Source organism: Python bivittatus, unplaced genomic scaffold (genome assembly GCF_059951505.1).
Source record: "Python bivittatus isolate LINGU-HERP-01145 unplaced genomic scaffold, Pbiv_v1 ctg000020_np1212, whole genome shotgun sequence".
Classification (NCBI taxonomy): domain Eukaryota; kingdom Metazoa; phylum Chordata; class Lepidosauria; order Squamata; family Pythonidae; genus Python; species Python bivittatus.
The window spans coordinates 5,110,060-5,134,627 of NW_028277030.1; the positions used below are offsets into that span (position 1 = coordinate 5,110,060).

Sequence of the window (24,568 nt, forward strand, 5' to 3'; positions counted from 1 at the left end):
TCTCAAATAAAAACTTGAGCCTTGGCAAGATGTTCATCCTGACTGGGACAGTTACAGCTTTCTCCTTCTTCAAATGTCTGCCCATTCGATTTCTCCAAATCTAGGAATCATTGTTCCTGAGGAAATCTTTATTACTACTTGTTGAATAGATTCAATACAGTGTATTGGCGGAGCCAATTCAGCAGCCCAGCAACACACATTTTACCACACTCCTGCCCTTTTAAGTTTTATATTAATTTTTAAAGTGTTTTAGCTACTTTTGTTTTCATTAGTTTAAGTCAAAATAAGTATATTAGGTAACAGTCGATTTTAATTAACTTTTTATTGTACTTACTAAGACTGTTTTAAATTTGTTCACAACTATGCACAGCATGGCAATTGTGGAGGCAAAGGGGAAAACAAAAGAGTTTAAAAGAGTTTAAACAACATGGGAAAAAGAAAGAAAGGATATGGCATCACTCCGGGCTCTCTCTCTCCTCAAAGTCTGCTTAACCACCAAAGTAGAAGAACCTTTTTACACGAAAGCAATCTGTAAGTAAAACAAATTTTCCTCCCACTTCCAACAAATTTGCAGCCCTACAGCTGTCAGCTATAAAATTTGACCTAGTTTTGCTGAAAAAAGACTTTGAGGCTTTTGTTCAAAAGTATGCAGCCAAAACTACCACTTCCATTCAGGCTTATGCCGAAGTTCACGCCAAGCACTATGTTCCTGGCACGTGCTCTGATAAAGGGTAAGTCGTTACAGTAACACAAACTGACCAAAGTGTGCATCAGGCAAATGATTGGGTTAATAAATCCCTACTTTCTGACAAGGTAAAGCGTGGTGGTCCTATACACACCCTCCAAGCTAACTGTTCACTTCAGACCCAACAGGTTGCTCTCTGTATCTCCCCGAATGGTCTCAGTACTGGACGTTGGGATTCCAGGAGAGCAATTAAAACTTCTCTACGACAACTTCTTCACTGTCAACACGGACAGATAGATCCAAGTGCCATTGAATGGCTTCCCACTGTTCAAAACTGAAAACAGATTTTGTTATCTTTTCATCAGTCCACTATCCCACTTGTGAGAGGAAAATTTTGGTAGCCTTTTGTATGTTTTAATGTTAATTTTGATTGCATTTAATAAAAGCCAAGCTAGCTTTGATATGGCCTTTAGGGCAATAACAGGAAATAAGTAAACTTGCTAGACTAAGCAGTGCTGATGGGAAAAGACATGACAAGGGAAGTCTGGTAAAGTCTGGTAAAATTAGCACCGAGGAAGTTATGATTCAGTTGCAAATCCTGGGAGTCATGTCTGTGGTTTGTGGTTTTTGAGGATAAAAGGGATTGCAACTAGGAGGACAGTACCACTTGGTCAAGCTGTCTTACCTGACAGCTCGGTTAAGTTGGTCCGCATTGCAATGTGAATCTAAGTAAGTACCTTGTATGCTTATGATTGAATTTTACTTGCTTGTTGAACTAACATTTAATAAAGTTTCTAGAACTTTGAAGTGACTTGTTTTATGCTGTGTCTGTCTCCCGTGTTTAATGTGGTTTTTGCCCTGATACACTAATGCTATTTAAGATGAGACCATACTTAGCAGCATTTCAAATGTTCCCCCTCAGAGTCTTTCATGATGTAAAAGCTAATTCTTTGTCTGGTCTTACCTCATCTGGACTTCATACCCACTCCAAAAGTTTAACAGATGTCAGCAAGGCTTCCTCCCCCTCTTATATGGCCTTGAAAAAGCGAGACAGTGGGAGTCAGCCACTCTTACTGAATGAAGATGTGTCAGATCCAGCTGAAGCTGGCCTTATCAGTGCATTTGGTTGAAGAAAATCATCGAATACATAAGCTGGAAAATCTTAAGAAGCCCTTACTGGTCACTGTTGCTACAGCAGAGGCACATATTCACCTCGTGTCTCCAAATGCTGACTCTAATTGCCATTCTTTGGCAGATAACGGAATGGATGGAAATATCTAAATGCAATCCTTCAAGTCCTTGCTGTTCCAGCCCCTCATCCACACATTTTAACTGATTGTGCGATCCCAGCACGACAGTGTGCTGATGGTGAAGTGTGCTGATGGCTCCTTCACAAGCGGGAATGAGAAAAGCTCTTAGGGCTCTAGCTTTATTTGACACAGAACATAAACTATCAGTAAATTATCAGAAAACCAAAGTCCTAGTTTTTACCCGACACTGTCATAAAATTCACAAATGTCAAATGAATGGGATTCAAATTGAACAGGTGCGCACCTGTAAATACCTCGGAGTACAGTGCCACGCGTCCTTATCCTGGAACGCTCATCTTTTCTACTGGGCAAGTTTCGCTCAGCATACCTCTTCAGCTATTGTAAAATGTTACTATTCAAAAGGAGCCCATTATATCCCTGCAGCTTGCAAAGTCTTTCAAGCCAAGGTAGTCCCTCAGCTTCTCTATGGCTCTCAAATTTGCTCCTTTGTGAAGCTTAGTATTATTGAAACCATTCAAAATAACTTTATTAGAGTCATAGGGATGGTTCCAAAAAGTGTTGAAAATGCCATCCTATGTTTAGATACTGGCGTTACTGTGTTAGTAATCTTCTCCTCCCTTCTTTTGCTGCTTTCCTGATAGAAGCCAATTCCCTTCTCCTTCTTCCAAAAAAGGGATAGTCCAAAAGGAGCCTTCGTTTCTTTTTCCTTTCTCCATATCCTTAACTCTTTAATCTCATTCAACACATTCTACAGTACAGTCTCTGAACTTTAATGATGATTCCTTGTCTTTTTTAGAAGTATCCAGCAATAATTTCTCTTGGAAATCCCAATTTATTAATAAGCTCAAAAATGTTTTAAAATAAGCAAAATCCATAGTCAGCTAACCCCTTTATCCATTTTCAATTTTCATAGTCCACACTCTTAGCAAGCTATTTCCTGTAAATTATTTTGAAATATTTGTATTTCTTTTCCTTTCCATTTCCCTTTATTCATGCTCCAGGTCATAGGACCACTAACCAGAAGTATAGTTTTATTTATTTATTTATTTATTTATTTATTTATTTATTTATTTATTTATAAAGCTGCCCATCCACTACTCTGCTGCTCTGAAGATCTCTATAGCTTTTAAATGGTTATAATGGGAATGTGCTTTAGCAAGTGGAGTTTGGGCAAAGCTAGTGCCCTTTCCAGGCTCTGCTGCAGTGAGTAACGTTGCTCTTTCTTCCTTGGCTCTTGATGCTCTACTCACAAGGTGCCTGCAGGTTTCCTCATGAAGAGCTGCCTTCCAGAGCACACATGTGTGATTTCTTTGGGTTCTCCTTGTCTGGAGAAGCTCCGCTGATCAAGGTTTGCTCCTGGTTGCAGTTCTCTGCCTCGGAGTCATCCCTGTCCTTTGGAGGTGTGTCAATCCATCCATTTTCCTCCATCCGGAAGCCTCCACCCTGGTGGTGTTCCAGAGGGCCTTAAAGACCTGGCTGTTCTCTCAGGCCATGGGAAAAGGTGGCAGGATCCCCTTGTGAAGTATATCTGTCTATGTTTTCTGTGTTGTTGGCTAAATTTGCTATTTTGTTCCCTATGTTGTTGTTGGTGTTATAATTTGCTCTTTATTTAGCTTTTTCCCTCTCCTTATTAATATTGTATTTTATTCTGTTTATGCTGTTTCTGTTTATTCCTTTATTCAATTTATATTGTGAGCCATTCAGGAGTAATTCTGGTGCCAGGCAACACCTATATCAAATGAATTAAATTAAATTAAAATAATTAAATATGTTTCACCACCCTTACCACCCTACGGTAATCATTAATACATGGTCTTACCTATCCTTGTTCAGACTCAGTCCTCATATTCCTTCAGCGGCCATCCAGGCATCTCTGCAACGGTGGTTTCATCTCTAAAAATCACTGAGTTCTCTTATATCCACATGTATAGGGAGTCCACATGGGCACCCTGGTGGTATTCCAGAGGGCCTTAAAGAACTTAAAGACAGAGGGTCTCAGGGTGAAGCACAATGGGCTGGAATGCAGCAGTGATACCAAACACCAGGGCAGCCTTCCCCGAGAGTGGACCACCTTCTGTGTCTGACCATAACTTCCCACGCCTGTTGTCACCATGATGTCACTGTCTGCCTTCTCCCCCTTAGAATACCCACCATGCCCAACCCTTATCCTCACTCCCCTAGGTCCAAGGCCCCATCACACCCTGCCACACTGCCAAATAATGAGCTGGCCAGCTCTAGCACATGGGTGTTTCTGCCCAGCGCTTAGCACCCAACACCCGAGCAGTCTTGCTCTTTCCCACCTCCCATCCAACCACTCAACCTCAACTCCCCTGACCCCGTCCTCCACTGCCCATCTCTACCAGCTCCCAACTTCTAACACCACAACCACCAACCATCCAATTTGACTCCATTTTACATATCAAAACCATTCACATCTGCAAACAACTATAGCTCCGACAAAACATCTGGCCTTGATGCCATGTGGAAAAAAAATCAATAATCAGTAGTATTCAAATGTAGCTATCATTATACCTCTGGTACTTCTTATGAGCAAAGCAAATCTCATCAGGTTGTATCAATTTATTTAGGAGGACATTTAGTCTTTTTGCAGTAAAGAGTTTATCATCTACGTTAAGTAACGTGATGGGCCAATACAACACTGGACAAGTTGGGCTGTTCCTCTTGTTAGGTATCAAAGAAATTATAGCTCCCTTCCAAGAAAAAGGAAGTTCTTGGTGTTGCTGAATCTCATTTGTTGCCTGAGTTAATAGTTTGATCAAAATTTCCTGATTATATACTGTAGTCTAGAGCTGGACGTTTTGCCATCATTATTCTTACTACTGCTACTACTAGGAATATTAGTATTTTATTGTTTTTTGAAGAAAGAATACAAGTGATAACTAGGGATAACAAGCAAATACATGAATTTGCACTTGGGACTATTGCAGAAAAAATGATATTGCTTTTTAAAAAAGGAATTAAAATTACTCTTTTTAATTAATGGAAAAGAGACAGAAAAATCCTACATGAAACAGAAGTTGAAGCAGAGAAAAAAAAATTAATAAAAGAAAAAGGAAACAAATAGCCCAAAAGAAAAATGCAGTAACAGCAATACAAAGCACTTTGCATTTCATGATTTCCCTACTATTCTTCCCCATCAGAATCTACATTTTGTGGGTCTATCGATCATTGGAATCTGGTATCTGGTCAGATTTTGCCTGACTGTCAAAATGGAGGCATTGCAAAGGCTGCAAAAACAGCTTGTCATCATTTTTTTCTGTCGGATCACCGTAACACAGCACAGGTCTTGTACGGCATGGGAGGGGTTGATAGTCCAAGATCAGGGGTCAGGTCCAGATCATCTTTAGATGTCCCTGGGGGTGGCTGGAAGGTGAATCCCTGCAGGAGGCTGGTAAAGAAGAGGAAGAGCTCCGTTTTGGCAAGGTTCTCACCAGCGCATGCTCTCCGACCTGGAAGAAAGCACACGTGGCAAAAAAGTGGGTTTCTTGGTTTCTCAAACTATTTCACATGGCTGTCCACTGTCCTATGGCTATGAGCGATCAGCACACAGAAAAGCAAGGACAGGTCATTGATACAGAAAGAAGTTAAAACACATTAATGGAATGGAGATGGATTTTTTTTCTGGCTACTAGATGGCAGCAGATGTTCTGAATGTGACAATAATGTCAAACAAGGTGGAAAATTAACACCCAACAAATAGAGTAATGCCCATGAGTGGGTTATTCCTCAATTGGACACAGTCCAAAATAAGTTCATTGGGATGATTTTAGGCCTCCCCAGGGCAGCCCTTTTGCTGATCTACTACTCTGCCTTTTGGGGGAACTTAGTTGTTGGAACAGAGAAAACATTAGAGATAGGCTTCTTGGAAAGGATGCTAATAAAGATTCTAATGCAGAATAGTCATCTCTAATTTCATCCTGGAACCATTAGTATAAAAACTCTGAAGAATCTGGATAATATTACCAGTGCCCCACTGGAAAAGCCTTTTACATCCCGTTGGCTGCAGACCAGGCCTTTGGAATAGCTTGATGGGAGATTTGGTAAGCTGAACAGCGTCTCTGTCCCTGCATTGTCAGTCAAGGGGAGGACGTTACTCACTATGTCTTCCACTGCTCAGTTATAATGAAATCAGGGCCAAACTACCCATAGTAGGTGAATTCAATGATTGAATTAGATTCTTTCAGGTACCTTTCAAAGCGTTAGAAATGAGTTGCTACTTTTCCTTTGTTGTCATTTAGAAATAGTTTTTTAGCTTTTTAATGGGAGCCCTGGTTTTGTCTTGACTCAATTTACTTATGTCTAACACTCTTTCTATTATCTTATTTTATTTTGCTTTGCTTTATTGTGTTTTATGCTCTGCTACACTGCTATGACCTAACAAGAACCCTATTTACTTACAGGGTCAAGCTAAGAATCCCCAAAGCCTGCAGCTGTCTCAAGGCCAGAGTCAGCCAGGAAGGCTGAAAGGCAAGATTCATCCTGGATTGCCAAAATACAGAGGTGCTGAGGCCAATGTAGTAGGAAGAACAGGAACTGATGCACAGAGTTGATGGTTCTCCAGACAGTTTGGAAACAACAGGCTAGTCAGTCAATGAGGGGTAATGTCTGGCCACAAATGTCCACTAGGTTAAACTCTGTTAAATTAACATCTATGTCATTGAACTTTTATCAACTGTTTTCTTTTCAAACAAGGTGTTAAGGGCTGCCTATTCTTGGATACAGGCTCACACATGAGAGAATCCTACCTGCAGAGAAGGGCAGGAATGCATCTTTTTTCAGAAATTTTCCCTCAGAATCAAGAAAATGCTCAGGATAGAATTCATGAGGTTTCTCCCACTGAGATTCATCATGGAGCACTGATGACAGCAGTGGAATAATCTGCATGCCCTAAAAATTGAAAAGGAAAAAATGATTTGAAATGGAGTACTGTATGTCCATTTAACTTATTGCTATATGCATTATCATAGTGAATTTTTAAAAGTTTAGTTGAGAAGTTAATACTGGGCATGGGAAAACACTCCCTTTCCAAAAAAAAAAAAAATGCAACTACATTTTAAAGTGGTCTTGCAAATATATGTATTGATATAAATACTGGGCATGGAGAAATGGACAGGTTGAAAACATTGAAACATGAGGCAAATTAATAGATTATCAGCTGGATCAATGCTCAGCACCTCTCAAACTGCAATTGATTATACTGAAAAATTCTACCTTATACAGTATATAGTACGAGAAAGACTAGATTTGGTATAATGCAGTGATTTCAGATTGATCACCTTGGGAATGAAGAAGCCTTTGAAAGTTATGTCCATGCTGGTTGCATGTGGCAAGTTCATTGGAAAAATGTCAGCAAACCTTTGAACTTCATGAATTACTGCCTCGGTGTAAGGCATTTTTGCTCGGTGTTCTGTCCTTGGCTGGAGATCTCCAATCACTTTTGCAATTTCTTCTTGGACCTTCCCTGGGGGACCAAAGCAATATTATGTATTAAGATGGCTCTGTTTCAATTTTGTTTTAAGTCAGAGTTAATATAAAATTTCCAAATTCTGAAGGATACATTAGTCATTAACTTAGATCTCTGGTATTTTGGAGAACTGGTGCTATAATATGAAGGACCTTGACTGTACATCGGAGAAGTACAAGATTTATCTCTGAAGAAAATACTATAAGGATACAGAAAATATTATTGTTAGTGACAATTCTTAAATGTGATAAGAATCTGATTTGGAAGTTTAAGTTCATTAAGAAAGACTGCATCTGCAAGGTTTTAAGATAAAGCTGTAAAGCCAAATACATTTGTGGTGCACACCTAGTAACAAAAGGCTACAATCTTTTATGTTAGCTTCCCCCCCCCTTCTTTTATCAATATTTGCATTAAGAGAAGAGCTGGACTAAGGACTGACTATCAGTTTACATTTTCAAGTCCCAGAAAGGATGAAATGTTGGGTGGAGCACATAGAGATGAGTCAAGGCCTGATCATGGTTGGAATACATTATTCTTAATAGAAAGTCTCTTCAGTCGTGGCTCATACTAGGGTGTGATCTCCTGTTCCTCTAAGTAATAGCAGTGGGGGTGATGAGAGCATAAAATGAAGGGGCTGAAATGTATATATGTGCACTTCAATGCAAAAATATTTTATATCTCTTTCTCCATCCTTTCACTTCCATGACTTCCTTAAAATATAAACAAGGATAATACCCCCTATTTTCCCCTTCTTCAAGCAATACTTGTATCTACCAAAAATCTTCTTTTAATTCATTAAAACAAACAAAAAATGGAAAGAAAAAAAACAACATTCTCGTACCCCCCCATACCTTCCCCTGCTTCTTTTGTAGTAATGTTAGATATGCCTCATCCCATGTCTTTGGTATTGTTTTTGTTGTTTGAATTTCATTCATCATCTTCAAAAGTGGTTTGGCTAGTTCCCCTCTAGCTTTTTGAAATATAAGGCTGTCAGGTCATCTGGGACTGTCGCTTTCTGATTTTAATTTTCTTTAATGCTTCTTTAATCTCTTGAGTTGCTATAGATTTGCTTAATATTTGTCTATATTATTCAGTAAATTCTTTAGGCCCTGAGCATTCACTATATGTTTTCAAATTTCCTTCATTTATTTTGTGCCTGGAATTTAATTCCTTCAAAGTTTTACAAGTTCTTCTGTTGTTTCTGATCTTGGATATAACAGTTTGTTCTCTTTCTTTTTTGCTGTTATTCTCATCCTTTCTTTCTGTTTCCTGATGTGATATGTCAGAGGTTTCCCTGGTTTGTTTGCTCTTCCAAGATGACTTTGTTTGACATATTTTATCTTCTTTTTGAAATCATCTGTTTATTCTATTTACATTTAGTGAGATCAATGTATTCTGGGTTTGTTGGAAGGACAACTTATCCTTGCTTCATCTCTTTTCCCTTCATTCAAGTAACATTCCAGATACCAAAAATCTTCTTTCAGTTATGTTTATATTTTTTATTACAAGCCAGTGAAATGAAGGTGCTTACTCTGAATGTCCGGGTACTTCATCATTAGGAGTATGGCCCAGCGCAGAGTGTTTGCAGTCGTTTCTGTACCAGCACCAAATAAGTCAAGTACAAGAGCTTTAAGGTTTTCATTATGAAAATATTCAGCATTTGTCATCTTCTTATTTTCCTGAAGTGTATTAAAAATAAAACACTAGTAAGGAAACTCAACCTACTCATATCATCAATAATCTCGAAGACTAAGAGGACAGTTACTCAAAACGACAAAAGGATTCGCCCACTAAAGGGATCACCCCAAGGAGACCCCTCCCTCCGGACCCACTCCTCCACAAAAGGCTTGATATTGATGCCATTTTGAATAGCGAGAAGAAAAAGTCTAGGTATTGTTTTAGTAGCTGCAAATCCTGAAATAAAATAATGAAGAGGGAATGATTAGAAACTTCTAGAAATTTGGTTCCTTCTACATTTCTGAAGCAAGGATCCTAACCAACCTACATGTTCTTTATATAGAGGCATCCTTTTAAAATACGGGGAAAAAAATCAGTAATTCCAGGCATGTATAAAATGATCTATTACCTCTCTTTGCCGAACAAGAAATGAATCGATGAAACTCCTCTGATCATTTTCATCAAGGTCTTTGAGATGTTCTATGAAGGTGGCCTGTATGAAATCATGGACTTCCTTTCTATTATTTATTAGTATTTTATGAGAACCCAAAAGGAACCCCAGCATGGGAAAGGAGTCACATAGCTGAAAGGATGAGGAAAGAAAACATATATTAAGGAAGTTGAATACTTTGAATACATTTCTCATGTGGACATCTCAACCCATTTTCAGGAAAATAGTGTTCCATAAGTCTACAAGAAATAAACAAGAATATAAGCAAAAAAACATGATTACGGGAGCTATGGATAGTCAATTATTTCTAATTCACTAAGACCCAAAACCATCGGACTAAACCTCCACACAGTTATTGGGAGAGGGAGTGCTCATTTTCAAAATACTATTGAATGATCTCCTCCTGCTTACATCCTGTTGATTCCCAAACAAGCAATGGGAAAAATAAGTATGAGAAACCAAATGCAAGTCTTAGCCAAGAGACCTATTTAGCACATTTAGAGTTGTGTAGTAGTGTAAAAAAAAAATATGGGAAAGGTATTTGCAATGAAGGTTCCCACCCCTCCAATTTGAGTGCATTCACAGACTTGTATGAGGAAGGGAGAGGAAGTAATGAAGCATTCATTAGAACATCGGGATGCTAAAAAGTGGTTTGCATACTTGCATGAGATATTTCAATGCAACTATGCAAGGATGGAATTTGAATCCCGATATCATCTTGTTCGGGGGATGTGTTGGCACAGCAGCTTAATGACGCTGAAAGTTGCTGGCCAGAAATGGTCGACGCTTCAGCAGTTCGAGTCCAGCCTTTGCGTTAAACAGGGTGACCTCCTGTTTCCTCCCCAGTTCCTGTCAACCCAACAGGTCGAAAACTCACGTGAGTAGATAAATGGGTACTCTCACTCCGGTGGGAGGAAAAATGCTGGCGGCGCCTTGCAAAAAAGGAGTCGGGAGCAGTTGCCGGTAAGCGCGAAAAACCGTGCGTGCCCAAAAAGGGCGCGAAGCAACGGAAACCCCGCCTCCTGCGCTTGCCAGCTGGGCTCTGCTCTAGGAAGGATGGTCTGGCAAACCACTTCCGAAAAACAATTGCCTTGAAAACTGCAAGGACTCGTCCAAGCAGTCACTGCAGGGTCAGCAATGACTGAGTGCAGACAAAAAAAAAAAAAATCATCTTGTTCATCTTGTCCTTTGGAAGCGATCTTGCAGCAGACACCCATGAGAAGAAAGATCCTTTGCTTCGCAATAAAGCTTGAATGACACACATTCTGATGCCTGTTTTTCATGATTTTTCTTTCAAATGAAATATTAGATTACCAATATAGAAGGGGTTGCCGAAAGCCGAATATTTTCATTCATTAACTTCAGTAGTCTTAGAAATGTGGGATCTTCATAGTCATAGTGCTTCCCAAGTAGAATAGAAACTATGATGTTGGAAACAGCAGCAGTCATAACTGTTGTGACCTCAAATGGTTTTCCTGGGCAACGAACAATAAATCAAAACAGAATTGTGAATGCAACCAAGATTACATCTGCTAAATAAACTAGATATTACAGTTTTTATGATCTCATGCCTTTCTTTACTGGAACTGGCTTACTGAAAAGCAAATAGCATGATGAGTTTGTAGGTATGTAGGAATGCTCCACAAAGGAACCTCATTTGGCAGTTAGACAAAGAAGTTTTAATTTTCTAGCTTATTTGTATATCATAGGACTTCTCTAATTTCTTCTTCCTCAAGGCAATGAATGGTAAATTTTATCCATATCATTTCTGAGTTGCAAAAATGCAGAGAACCATAAGTGCCAACGATTAGAGCTCTGTGTATATCTCTGCTGCTACCCTATGGTTATCCATACTTTGGCAACCCAGATACTGTATGTTAGGCACTTTTGACACTGGAGGATTTTAGGCACGATCATTTTGGAAAATATGGGATTCCTTCTCCTAAACCTCCTCTTTCTTTTAAATCTTGTAATATCGTAAATCTTATCCTTGGTTTTTTCCCTTTCCATATGAATTTTGATATATCTTTTTGCCATTGTCTAAATATTTAATCAGTTATAGTTATTGGGATAGTTTGAAAAAGAAACAAAATTCTAGGCAAGATATTCATTTTAATCGTGGATATTCTGCCCATCAAAGATAATTGCATACATTCCCATCTTGCTAAATCTTGTTTTATTTCCTTCCAAACTTTTACATAGTTATTTTGGAATAGATCAACATTCTTTGATGCTATTTCAATACCTAAATATTTTATTTTCTTAACATTTTGAAAGCCAGATTTAATTTCAAGAATTTTCTGATCCCTTGTAGACATATTCAGATTCATCATTTTGGTCTTTTGTTCATTTATCTTAAAACCAGCCAATTCTCCATATTCTTGCAATGTCTTTAGTAATTTATCTATTGACTTTATGGGATCTTGGAGAGTAATAATCAAGTCATCTGCAAAGGCTCTCAATTTATAAATTTCCTTTTTAATCTTTATACCTTGTATATCTTTATCCTCTCTTATCTTATCTGTAAGTACCTCCAAAACTAGAATAAATAATAATGGGGATAATGGACATCCTTGCCTTGTGCCTTTTTCTATAATGCAATCCTCTGTTGCATCTTGGTTAACTATAATCTTAGCCTTTTGTATTGTATATATAGCTTTTATTGCTTTTATAAAATTTTCTCCAAAATCTTTAATTTCTAATATTTTAAATAGAAATTCGTAATTCAGATTATCAAATGCCTTCTCTGCATTGAGGAATAGTAACATAATTTGCTTTTCATTATGAATATGAGCATATTCGATTAAATTTACTACTGTTCTTATATTGTCTTTAATATTTCTTTGAGGTAAAAATCCATTTTGATCTTTATTATTTCTTGGAGAATTTTCTTTAGTCTGTCTGATAGAATTATAGTGAAAATTTTATAATCGCTATTTAATAGCGAGATGGGTCTATAATTTTTGCATAAATTTGGATCCTGATTTTCTTTTGGAATTAAAGCAATATTTGCTTCTGTCCAAGATGTAAGAATTTTTTTACCCATTAATATCGAATTTAAAAGGTCCTTAAAGGGTTCAATCAACATTTCCTGGAATTGTTTATAATATATTGCTGAAAAGCCATCTGGTCCTGGGGTTTTCCCCATCTTCAATTTTTTAATTGCATCTTTGACTTCTTGTATTGTAATAGGATTGTTAACAATTTCTTTATGATCCTGCATTATTTTCTTTAAATTGCACTTTTTAAAATATATTTCTATTTTATCCTTTGCTATATTTTGTTGTTTGTACAAATTTGAATAAAAATTATGAAATGCTTTTTTAGTATTTTTATTATCTGATAACTCCCTTTCATTTTCTCTTATTTTCATAATGTTTCTTTTCTCTCTGTCTTTCCTTAATTTAAATGCTAACCATCTTCCCACCTTATTCGCATGTTCGAAGTTTTTTTGTTTACTAAATCTTATTTTCTTCTCTATTTCTTCAGTCATAAATATATTTGTTTGCTGTTGTAATATTTTAAGTTGTTTTAAATTCTCATTGTTTGGTTGAGTTTGCAAATCCTTTTCTTTATTCTTAATTTGATCCATTAAACTTTGAATTTTTTGTTGTTTATCCTTTTTTAGATTACTATTTAAAGACATAAAAAGGCCTCTCATATATGCTTTACTTGCATCCCATACTGTATCAATATTTACCTCATTATTTACATTTATTTCAAAAAATTCTTTTAATTTTTTTTTGCAATCTTCTACTTTTTTTTCATTTCTCAACAACGCTTCATTTAATCTCCATCTATAAGCTCTGGTATGAATATTTAATATTAATTGTACGGGATTGTGGTATGAGAAAAACTTTGGAAGGATAGATGTGTCTTTAATTTTGTTTGTTAAACTAGTAGAGGCCCATATCATGTCGATTCTTGAAAATGACTTAAATCTATTTGAATAAAATGTATATTCCCTTGAGTTTTCATTTTGAAATCTCCATGTGTCGACTAACTCCAAAGTCTCTCTGATATCAAAAAATTTTTTTGGTAATTTTCCTTGATTCTTTTTAATTTGAGAGCCTGATTTTCTATCAATTGTTGGATCTGTCACCCCATTCCAATCTCCTAACAAAATCCAGTTTTGGTATGAAAGTTCATTACAGATTTGTAGTATCTCATAATAGAACTTATTTTGTTGGACATTTGGGGCATATATTCCTACCAGAATTATTTTTAAATTTTGTGCTTCTATTTCTACCAATATAAACCTTCCCTTCTCATCAGATTTTATTAATTTTGGCTTTAAATAGTCCTTCACATAAAGAGCCACCCCATTCTTTTTTTTTTTTTCATTTGCAGTCACAAATTCAAATCCCAATTTTTTATTCATCAGAATTTTGATATCTTTTTTCTTAATGTGTGTTTCTTGTAAACATACAATTTCTGGATTTTTCTTATTTAGAAAATGAAGTATTTTTTTCCTTTTGATTGGGGCATTGCCCCCATTAATGTTCCATGACAAACATCTCAATTCATTCATCTACCAATAAATTTACAAACTCCCTTGAACTTGAGTTTTCCTTTCCTTCCTTAGTCCTAGATTTTTTTCCCTCTTCGATGCTATCTTTCCTGTCTCTTCCATCTTTAGATTGGCTGAGATCCTTTCCAAATCTTTCTAAAAAGTCCTGTGCTTTAAATGTAGAATTCAGCTTATATCTTTGATCTTGGTAGGTGAAACTTACACCCTCCATCAATTCCCATTTAAAGTTTATTTGATTTCTTTTTAAGACTCCTGTTAACAAATTATATTCTTTTCTCTTTTTCAAAATTCTTCCTGGTATTTCTTTGAAAATTAAGATATCATTTCCCTCAATAGATATTATTCTACTATATGAGGCTTGACTTATCAACTCTCTTGTTTTTTTCCTGGCAAATTCAATAACAATATCCCTAGGTTTTTTGTAGGTACTGGCATATTTTGAATTAACTCTATATATTTTTTCAATTTCTGCCTCTAGTCTGTCCTCTTCCCATTCAATTAATTCAGCCAATGCTTGAATTATTATCCCTTTTATTTCTCCTTCTTTCTTTTCATTTACCCCTCTTAACCTTATACAATGTTCTTTTTCTCTTAATTCTAATAAGGTTAAACGATCTAGATCTTTCTCCTTCTCTTCTTCTATTTTCTCCATTTTATTTCTAACCTCCTATATTTCGGCTTTGATTCTTTTATCCATTTTTTTCTAATTTCTGATCTAGTCTTTTTTCAAAGCCATCTATCCTTCTTTCTAACAAAGTTGTTAGATTTTGAGTTATGTTTTGCGTAGTTTTTTTTTGTAAAATCTTCAAACATTGTCCTTAGCCATTCCCCCTCCCCAATTTCCGATCCCCTTCTCTGCTGCTTTCTTGTATTCATGTTATATTCTTATAATATTGTTAAATAATAATAACAAAATGATCAATATCTTATTTCTTATTTCTATAACTGTAACAAAATTTTATTTCTTATTTCTATACCTCTAAATAACTATTTTTTTAATATACTTAACTTAATCTATACCTTAGTCTATAACTTGTTTAGATATTTGTTCTTTAAGTCTCAATATCAGTCTGCATGTCAGTTTCACTTTTCCTTGAAAAAGATGGCGACCGGAAATAATTAATTAAATGGTTTTCAATGTCTATTCTTAATCAAAGATGGAAAAGTTTTCATTCAGAATCTTACAGGATATTCCTCTTCTGGAAAGTTTTCTTTAAGTTCTTTCTTTGTTCAGTTAAATATTTATAAGTAGAAGAGCTGGCGACACTATCTCAGCGGTTAGGCTGCTTACACGCGGTTCGTAGATTTCCTCCCTTCAGTCTCTTGGCTTCCCGGCTCGTTCTTAATACAGCAGAGTCAAAAGGCAAATACTCTGCTGTTTTCGCCATCCCGAAGCCGCAGGGGGTCTCTATCAGAAGCGCTCTTCCCCTGCACTCCTGCCGTCTTTCACTCGTTCTCCGAACTTCACAAAGACGGGTACTTTTCTGCAATGCAGTTCTTCTCCCTGTGCGAGCTCTTCTATTCTCGCCCAGTCGCCCTGATCCTCCACCGGAAGTCTCCCCATGGGATTCCTTCTCCTACTATGTGAGGTGTGCTGATGAATAAGTGCACCAATGGCAGTTTGATCCTTAGGATTGAATAATAGGGGATCCCATTTTGGCAAGTGAAAGATAATACTTTTGTTGGAGAACATGGGCAAAATAGGAATACTCTAGGTCACTTAATACATTTAGATGATGTGCTTTTCCTCTTTGAAATACTGCAACATGTTTATCACTGTCCCAAAGCAGAGTGGAGCAAACGGTCCAGTGTGCACCACCTTTTCATGCCCAGATGGAGAGCTTGCAACCCCAATTCCTCTCTCTATAGAGGATCTAGAGGATTCTGTAAAGAAAATTAAGTCTAGAACTGTCATTTTTGAGAGATCTTTGGATTACACTAAATTAACTTTTCAAGACCTCTGGAATCATTTTGACATACATAAGTCATATTTCTGGAAATATAATTTGTAGAAATTGAACAGCTAGGCATCTTTGCAGGAAAATACTGATGTGTTTAAGAACAGTTGGAGAGAGAATACTCCAAAAGCACTGCTTGTTCACTTGATATAATCTGAGGAAATTATTTCACATTCTACGTATGTCCTGGAGGATGCTCCGGTAGAGCCTTAGGAGGAAATGCCAACCCACCTGCATAAGTTGTAATTGTCTTCATCAAAACACTACACTCTTCAGTGATTTTGTCTTCAATGGTCCTCCTGCCCACTCCGTAGTCCCGTAATGTGGATAACGTGAACCGACGCATCACTTTCCAATTCTCACCATGAGCAAAAACAACACCTGGAGAGAAAACATAGAGAAAAGGGGTCAGATTGAGAGATGTAATTTTACCAAGAAAGGTCCATGATTTTGCATATAATTTGGGGGAAAGTTCATCTCAGTCTTGTTAGAAAATCAGGAATGAAGGACGTGGAAGAAGTTTGTTTCTATATCATCTTTCCACCAAATATGCATTTACCTCTTTCCAGGAGCCTTGGCATTTTGCGGATATTTTGTGAGCAAGTGGTTGCAAAGACCTGAAGTTAGTTTCTTTGTTTGTTTTTTGAATGATGCCTCAATGGATTTTGAGTAAGTGTTGCATCCATCATGTAAAATACCGAGATCCTCTTCCTGGAGCGGTGGCAGGAGATGATCGAGATGGGACTTTGGTAGATGCCCTTGAGTGATCTGCATTTTTCAATTAATGCCTGGAAGAGAGTCTTCTTAGACAAGCTAGCTCTACTTACAGTATTTACTTATTACACATAACAATGTAGCTAATCCTCACTGATATATAACCTTCCCTTGCTGATACTTAAACTAAGCAACTCGAGGGGGAGATTGAATGCCTCTAAGACTTGCCCAACAAAAGCAACCACTTTGCTAGTTGAGTCCATGGAATTTCCTCCTCGCCATTACTTTGACTCACTGCAGATGGTGGGGGAGGAATCTCTCTAATGCTGTAAGTATTGGGATTTCATTAAGGAACTTTTATTAATGGTAAATTTCCTGGCGTCTTTCCCAGTGTGCAAGTTCTCTGTTATCTACCATGAAAATGGTCAAGCTGCTTGTTCCTTACATAGGCCAGCCACTTCTAACACTCACCAGAAACTTGGAGTACTATTGGCAAATCCTCAGTTCCCATAGCTTGGGGTTAATATTGTCATACTTTTTTTATTATTATTTTGGTAATGGATTCTGTGGCAGAGGATTTCTGTACTGTGCACATTGTACATAAGTTATGGAGAAATGCTCCATGAGGGATGGATAAAAATGCATATCAGGGAAGAGAAACTGGCAAAAACATTGCAGAAAGAAAGGTATGTATAACTATCTATAGGAGGAGAAATATGCAGGAAAAGGCATACGTGCTACTGGGATTCCATACACACAATCTCTCTCTCACACACAGATCCATGGACACACACCCAAATGTGCAAAGAAGCAGAATCAAACATGGTGGTGTGGAGTGTGTGGGCCTGACAGAATATTGCCACAGCTTTTTATTCTCCAGCTCCCTCCATTGGCACTGAGGGACTAAGAGACAGTGGCAGAAGAAAGGTTTCAGTTGGATCTCCATCCTGGTTGGATTTGCAGAAGCTGTCCCAGTCCGCTGAGGTTACCGCCTGTGAGAACCTCAGGAGAAAAGTTCTACATGATGCTGATCACACATCTGCAAGGAATGCCAGCTACGATCCAGAATGAAAAACTCACCAAAGCCCTTTGCAAATTCCTCAAAAAGGGAGAGGACAGGTCTCTCTGCAAATACATCCGCCTGGTTCACCAGAGCCTCTTTGACCGTCTCATAGCCAGTCAGCACCACCATTTCCTGGAATCCCAGTTTGATGCGGAAAATGGGACCGTATTCTTTTGACAACTGGAATTCAGCATAAGAAAAACAAGAGACCATTTTCATTAATAATTTGACTCATAGAAGCAGAAGTTGGTTTACAGAAATCATGTCTCACAATTGCAAGGTTGTGGTCACGTTATTTTCTTTTTCCTTTTCTTGACACATTATAATGCTGTTATTTTATTAGTGCAATTAATTTGCATATTATATATATCTGACACTAAAAGAACCCTTGTGGAATAAAAAGATCCTTGATCACCATGCCAAACAGATACAATTTCTCATAAATTCTAAAGGGGTCAATTGTGCAGGGCTTGGTGTGAAAATTCAGTCTGCGCAAGAGATTTATTCCGGCGTTTTCCAAAGCTGCCTGACAGCCTTTAGTGCTGGACATGGTGGAATTTTCACTAAAGGAGAAACTGAGCCTCTGCCGTGTTGTTGAAGGGGTCACATAGAAACTTTCCAATTGTGCCCCTAGCAGTTTTTGAAGGTGATCATGTGAATTCCTCAAAGGAAAGAAACCCAAATATATGCCCATGAATGAATCTCAAAATCAGGAAAGTTACCCCTCTCCCCTTCATAAATAGGGTGTTCACTGAAGAAATTGTTTGAATTACTTATAATTCTGCTTAAATGGTGTAAACAGGAGTCTCTCTGAGCATTTATTTATTTATAAAATTTGTTGTTGCCCATCTTGCTGAAACAACTCTGGACGGTTTACAGGAGAGATAAAATTCATTCGCATACAATATAAAAACAATCCTAATAATAAATAGCTTCCAAGAAAGAGGGAGAGTTGGCGAATAACTCAGGGAGTGTCGTCGGGGCAGTAACCACACCCAGGGGTGATTAGAGCTCATGTTGCCCCAAGCTTGCTTTTAGAGCCAGGTCCTTAACCCTTTTTGGAAAGCTGGGAGGGTAGGGGCCCGCTGCACTTCTGGGGACAGAATATTGCAAAGAGCGGGGGCAACAGCAGAGAAGGCTTTCTTCCTGGGCCACTCCAGCCGACATTCTCTCGCTGACAGTATTTATATTTTCTCATAGGCTCATTGGGATTTTGAACCATCTCAGTAAATCTGAATAAATAGTTAGAAAATTTTACAACCATTAACAAAAAGTTTTTCTTGAAATAGTCCTTCCTGAATATCTAAACGTATTCAAATACCAGGTAAATCCCCACTTTTTAATATTTCCATAAACACCAAAAACCAACACGGAGCACATGACACTTACCAGAGTAATTCACCAAGATTTTGCGTTATGTCAATAAATTATGGCAAAGAACACTCAGGCTTGTTAATCATCAGACTTTACCTCGATCATTGTTCTGAAAGGCCTCTTCAGATCCATCAGGTGCAGATTTCCCAAAATGGGTATGGTCCTAGGTCCCGGGGGAAGGTTTGGGGAGCTGTCATTCCAGGAACTGCCCTTCTTCAAAAGGGACATAATTGCAAGAATAAATAGTAATAATATTAAAATAGGTCCAGTCCAATCCATTTCCTTGTAGTAAACAGTTTTCAGTAATAATTACAATGAATTCTGCAAACTGAAGTGACAGAAGCCCGTGTTTCAAAGCGCTGCACGAGGCACTGCCTGGCTACACTTTCTGCTGAATCATCAGACCTTCAACCTTGCCCTTGTTTTCTCTCTCCTCCCCAGGAATTTGGTCTGACTTTCCTATCTATGGGCGGGACCTATGAAACCTTTGCGAACAAATTTAAACTTATGTGAACTTGCAACAATCCAACTTTTATAACAGATGTTAATAATATTTTACAGAGCCTTCCTTTTTCTTGACTGTGCTCCATAACCATCCGCGTTTGGTCTGGGGGTCTTCTTGGATTCATAGCTTCATGACTGCTGTGCTGAGGAAGGCCTTCGCCCAAGTTCACTTGATGTTCTAGTTACATCGTTACCTGGACCGAGCAACCCTCAAAAAACTCACACTTTGTTCACTGTGCATCTGGACTACTGTAATGTACTCTATATGGGGCTGCCCTTGAAGGCCACTCAGAAGCTGTAGCTCTACTTCTTGAGCTGCCCTGGTAGGCTTCTGGGGGCAACTCAAAGTGCTGTTTATCACCTGTAAAGCCTTTCATAGAACAGGGTCCTGTTACTGAGGGACCACCTATCCCCTGTTGTTTATCTCTATCCCTTATGTTCTGATGGAGTTGGCCCATTCCTAGAAGTCCTGCTTGTTTCATCGAGACAATCCAGCCATAAATGTTCTAATTCATTCTTTTATCCCAGGTAAACAACCAGCCTCCTAATGCAACTTAGCATTTGGGGCCACCCATCCGCCTTGTTCTTTCATGTCTTGTAAAATTTTGAACTTTACCTCCTAGGACCTTTTTTAGACCTTATAAAATCAGTGGCTCATCTCTGCCAGGTATAAAGTTTCTTTTCATCTGTTCCTTTTGGGATCTTCTCAAATAAAAACTTGAGCCTTGGCAAGATGTTCATCCTGACTGGGACAGTTACAGCTTTCTCCTTCTTCAAGTGTCTGCCCATTCGATTTCTCCAAATCTAGGAATCATTGTTCCTGAGGAATTTTTATTACTACTTGTTGAATAGATTCAATGCAGTGAATAGGCGGAGCCAGTTCAGCAGCCCAGCAACACACATTTTACCACACTCCTGGTCTTTTAAATTTTATATTAATATTTAAATAGTGTTTTAGCTACTTTTGTTTTCATTAGTTTAAGTCAAAATAAGTATATTAGGTAACTGTAGATTTTAATTAGATTTTTACTGCACTTACTATTTTAAATATATTCACAACTGTGCATGGCCTGACAATTGGGGAGGCAAAAGGAGCAAGCAAGACTTTAAAAGAGTTTAAACAACATGGGAAAAAGAAAGAAACAATATGAAACAAAAGTCCCTTGATAGATTTTTGACAATCTTTCTGGTGAGAAATACCATCGATACAGCATTTTATAAAAATTCTCTTTAAGATTGTAGCATAATGTACATTTCAGCTCCTTCATCCACATATGTTCCCATTGTTCCAAATGTATATTATATCCTCTTTTTTTTGCCCATTTTATCATACAGTCCTTAACTTGTTCATCCCCTGTCTCAAATCTCAACAGAAGTTTATACATTTTAGCAATAAGATGTTCAGTATTAGTACATAACTCACATTCAAATACAGTTTTGTCACATTGACAACCATAGGTCTTTTTCTCAACTTTAAATCTTTCTACTAATTGTACATATGAAAACCATTGGCCGATATATCCTTCTGATATCAAATCTTCTCTGGATTTCAACTTCCCGGTGAAGAAAGTCTGAAACGTCACCATAAGTTAACCATTTCTGCTGAATTACCATTTCTCGTCTATAATATGCTTCTTGTGATGATAGCCATAAAGGTATTTTTGGACACAATCTAGATTTATATCTATTCCAAATTCTCAAGATGGCACGTCTGATAAAATGATATTTGAAATCTACATTAACCTTAACTCTGCCGTACCTTAAATAGCGGTGCCATTCAAATCTCAGATTGTGTCCTTCCAAGGCCAACAACCTGTTTCTCAGTGTCACCCACTCTTTCATCCAAACCAAGCAGCAAGCTGCAAAATACAATTTCAAATCAGGTAAAGCTAAACCTCTTCTTTCTCTGGCGTCTTGCAGCACCTTATATTTAACTCCTGGCTTTTTACCTTGCCCCACAAATTTAGATATATCCTTCTGCCATTGTTTCTACTGTAAATCAGGAGAGACAATTGGTACTGTCTGAAAGAAAAATAACATCCTAGGCAAGACATTAATTTTGATCACAGAAATTCTACCCAGTCATGACAGTTGTCGTTTCTCCCACCTTAACATGTCTTTTTTTACTTTGTTCCGTGTCTTAACATAATTGTTCTGAAATAAGATACAATTCATATTTTACTTTTTCTCAATCTTAAAACCAAAATAGAAGACATGATTCTATTTGATCTTGTGCCTTCATATTTTTTGTCCACATCTTTGTCTTTTGTTTGTTAATCTTAAAACCAGCTAGTGCACCCAACTTTTACACTTTTCTCATTAATAGTTCTCTCACCTTCAGTGGCTCTTCCAACACCAGCACCAAATCATCTGCAAAAGCTCTTAATTCCTATGTCTATTTTTTAATTTTTACACCCATTATCCCCTCATCTTGTCTTCTGTGTCTATCCAAAACTTCCAAAGCCAAGATCAACAAAAGCGGGAGTAATGGGCATCCCTGTGAAGGGGAAAGGGGGGGGGGGATTTTCTTAGCCTGGGTCTTGCTATCTCGCTGCTGTATCCTTTTGCTTGTGCTAGGAAGAAACTGCCTGAAGGACATGTACACAGAAGACCTTTGGGGGGGGGGGGAGAGCCCAGGGAAATGGTCTTGAGGGTAAAGGGGGGACACTGGTTCAAACTGCCTGAAACTGCCTTATTCGTTGCAATCTATGGCCTTTGCAAAGCTATAAAACTGCCTTTGAAAATCTTGTTGGTGTGGAGCTTCCCAGAACTTTCGCTGCCAGTGTTTTGGGATTGCTGCCCACCCAGCTGCTTCCCTTGGCCAAATAAAGAGCTGTTTTCTTTTTGTGAGCCTCTGCCTGAATTCTTGCCATCAGATTCCCTAAGATTCAGGTTTCCAAACCTTACATTTTCTAGTGTCCAACGTGGGGCTTGAAAGCATCATTCCTTTCAGGGTGGCTCATGGCTCAAATCATCCAGAATCTGTCTAACTTTCTGGCAACGGAAGGGAAGACTGAAGAAGAACTTTATTTAGCATTCTTTTCCAATTTGACTGTGTGTACAGATATTCAAGAATTATGTGGATTAATACTTCCTTCTCACAAGATCTGTCCATTGATTAAAAGCCAAAAATTGAAATTAATAGAAGAAGATGAAGAAGAGTTTCCTCCTCCTTATCTCAATTCTTCTGTGAGGCCAAACGCTCCCCCACCAGTACCGGATGAACCACCATTGGTCCCTGACCCTAGGGCTTCTGAACCAGACCCGAATGTTTTTAGTCCCCCTCACCCCAGGACTGGTCAAGCCTATAGTCAAAAAGCACATCCGGGTCCTTCTGTTTTGGCCCCACTTCGCCAGGTCCCCATGGGGGACCAACTAGCCTATGTCCATACCCCATGTACCACAGGGGACTTGTTTAATTGGAAGGGGAGTTTGTCTCCCTACCGAGAGGCCCCTCAGCAATATGTGGACCTGGTCCAGCGGATCATTTCAACTCATCGCCCTACGGTCCCAGATCTTTTTACCCTGCTTTCTGCCTTTTGGGGGGGGGGGGGGGGGAAGACCGGCAGCAGGTTTTAAAAGCTGCAGTAACCTATTATAACATCATACGGGCTCAGGCTCTCCAAGATGGTGGGCATGCTGATGAATGGCCCGACCCACATATCCTCCTGGTTCCCACTTTTGAGGCAGACCCAAATACAGACCGAGGCCTTGCCGCCCTTCAGCATGCTCAGGATGCCATACTTCATGGCCTCCACACTGGAGTACCCCAAACAGTAAGTTTTTACTGGGTCCACCAGATTCTCCAGGAACCAAAGGAGTCTCCTACTGACTTTTTAAACTGACTTAAAGATAGATTCTGAAGGTTCACTGATCTTGACCCCGACCTCCCTGCTAATGAAACCATGTTAAAGATGGCTTTTGTGGGGCAGAGTGCCCCTGATATTCGGCGCAAACTCCAAAAGTTGGAGGCACCCTCTACTCAGGATTTTGAGACCCTCATCCAAACAGCTTTTACAGTGTTTGCCCAACGGGCTGAGGAAAAAGAAAAGAAGGAAGATTGCAAAATGTGAAAACAGGCAGCTCTCCTGGCCATTGCTCTGCAGCCCAAAACTAAAGGGAGGGGACAACCTGAACGACCTCAGCGGCCCTGCCCAAGTTCTCTTCGGCGAGACCAGTGTGCTTGGTGCAAAAGAATTGGCCACTGGAAAAATGAGTGTCCCCTCCAATTTACAGGAGGAAGAAATATGGGCAGAAATTTTGGAGGAAGGCAACCTCAGGATTTTAGGGAAAGGGAAATACCTCAGCCAGTTCTAAGTCCTGAACCTGAACCCCTGATGTCACCTTTAACGCCTGAATTCTACCCTAACACCTACTGACGGGGCTCCGGACATCTTGGTAGCACCCCTGACCCTCTGGTGGAGCTGGCAATTGGGGGAAAAACATACTATTTTCTAGTTGATATTAGGGCCACGTATAGCATCCTCACGGACCCCACTATCCCCTATCTCTCTTCAGAAACTACTCCCATTGTTGGAGTTACAGGTCGAGAGGAAGCTGCTCCAAAGAGTCTTCCCCTCCCTGTTCATCCCCCGAAGGGGCCTACAATTCCACATCCATTTTTAGTATTGCCTCAATGCCCTTTGAATTTGCTGGGATGGGATCTCCCTGGTAAACTTGGAGCAACTCTTAAGTGTTCAACTAGGGGGGTGTGATGGAATGGAATTATGAAGGCCAGACTCAGGGAGAAAAACATTTTCTTTCATCTCCTGAGGTGTGAGGGAAAGATAAGAGGATGAGACTGGTACCTCCCTGAGCTGGCATTACTTGGGAGCTGGGGTTTCAGTCTGGGAAG

General features: G+C 38.7%; 1 protein-coding gene across 3 annotated transcripts; it reads right to left on the reverse strand.

Annotated features, from left to right (window-relative positions):
- Positions 1 to 1,649: 1,649 nt before the first annotated feature.
- LOC103049134 (cytochrome P450 2K4-like) lies at positions 1,650 to 19,604 on the reverse strand. 3 transcript variants are annotated; one of them, XR_015794786.1, is made up of 10 exons: positions 19,306 to 19,604; positions 17,853 to 18,015; positions 16,290 to 16,439; positions 10,884 to 11,044; positions 9,528 to 9,701; positions 8,973 to 9,120; positions 7,254 to 7,438; positions 6,723 to 6,864; positions 3,776 to 5,426; positions 1,650 to 1,721 (listed from the first exon to the last, which is right to left on the reverse strand). XR_015794786.1 is itself a non-coding variant. In XM_088133855.1 (9 exons), exons 1-9 carry the CDS (start codon positions 19,486 to 19,488, stop codon positions 5,242 to 5,244), a joined length of 1,491 nt encoding a protein of 496 aa, XP_087989981.1. In that variant the 5' UTR covers positions 19,489 to 19,604; the 3' UTR covers positions 3,046 to 5,241. The 3 variants fall into 3 exon arrangements, 1 of the variants encoding a protein (XP_087989981.1); XR_015794788.1 differs by lacking the exons at positions 17,853 to 18,015; positions 19,306 to 19,604 and adding an exon at positions 16,618 to 16,839; XM_088133855.1 differs by lacking the exon at positions 1,650 to 1,721 and having other exon boundaries at positions 3,046 to 5,426.
- Positions 19,605 to 24,568: the final 4,964 nt, after the last annotated feature.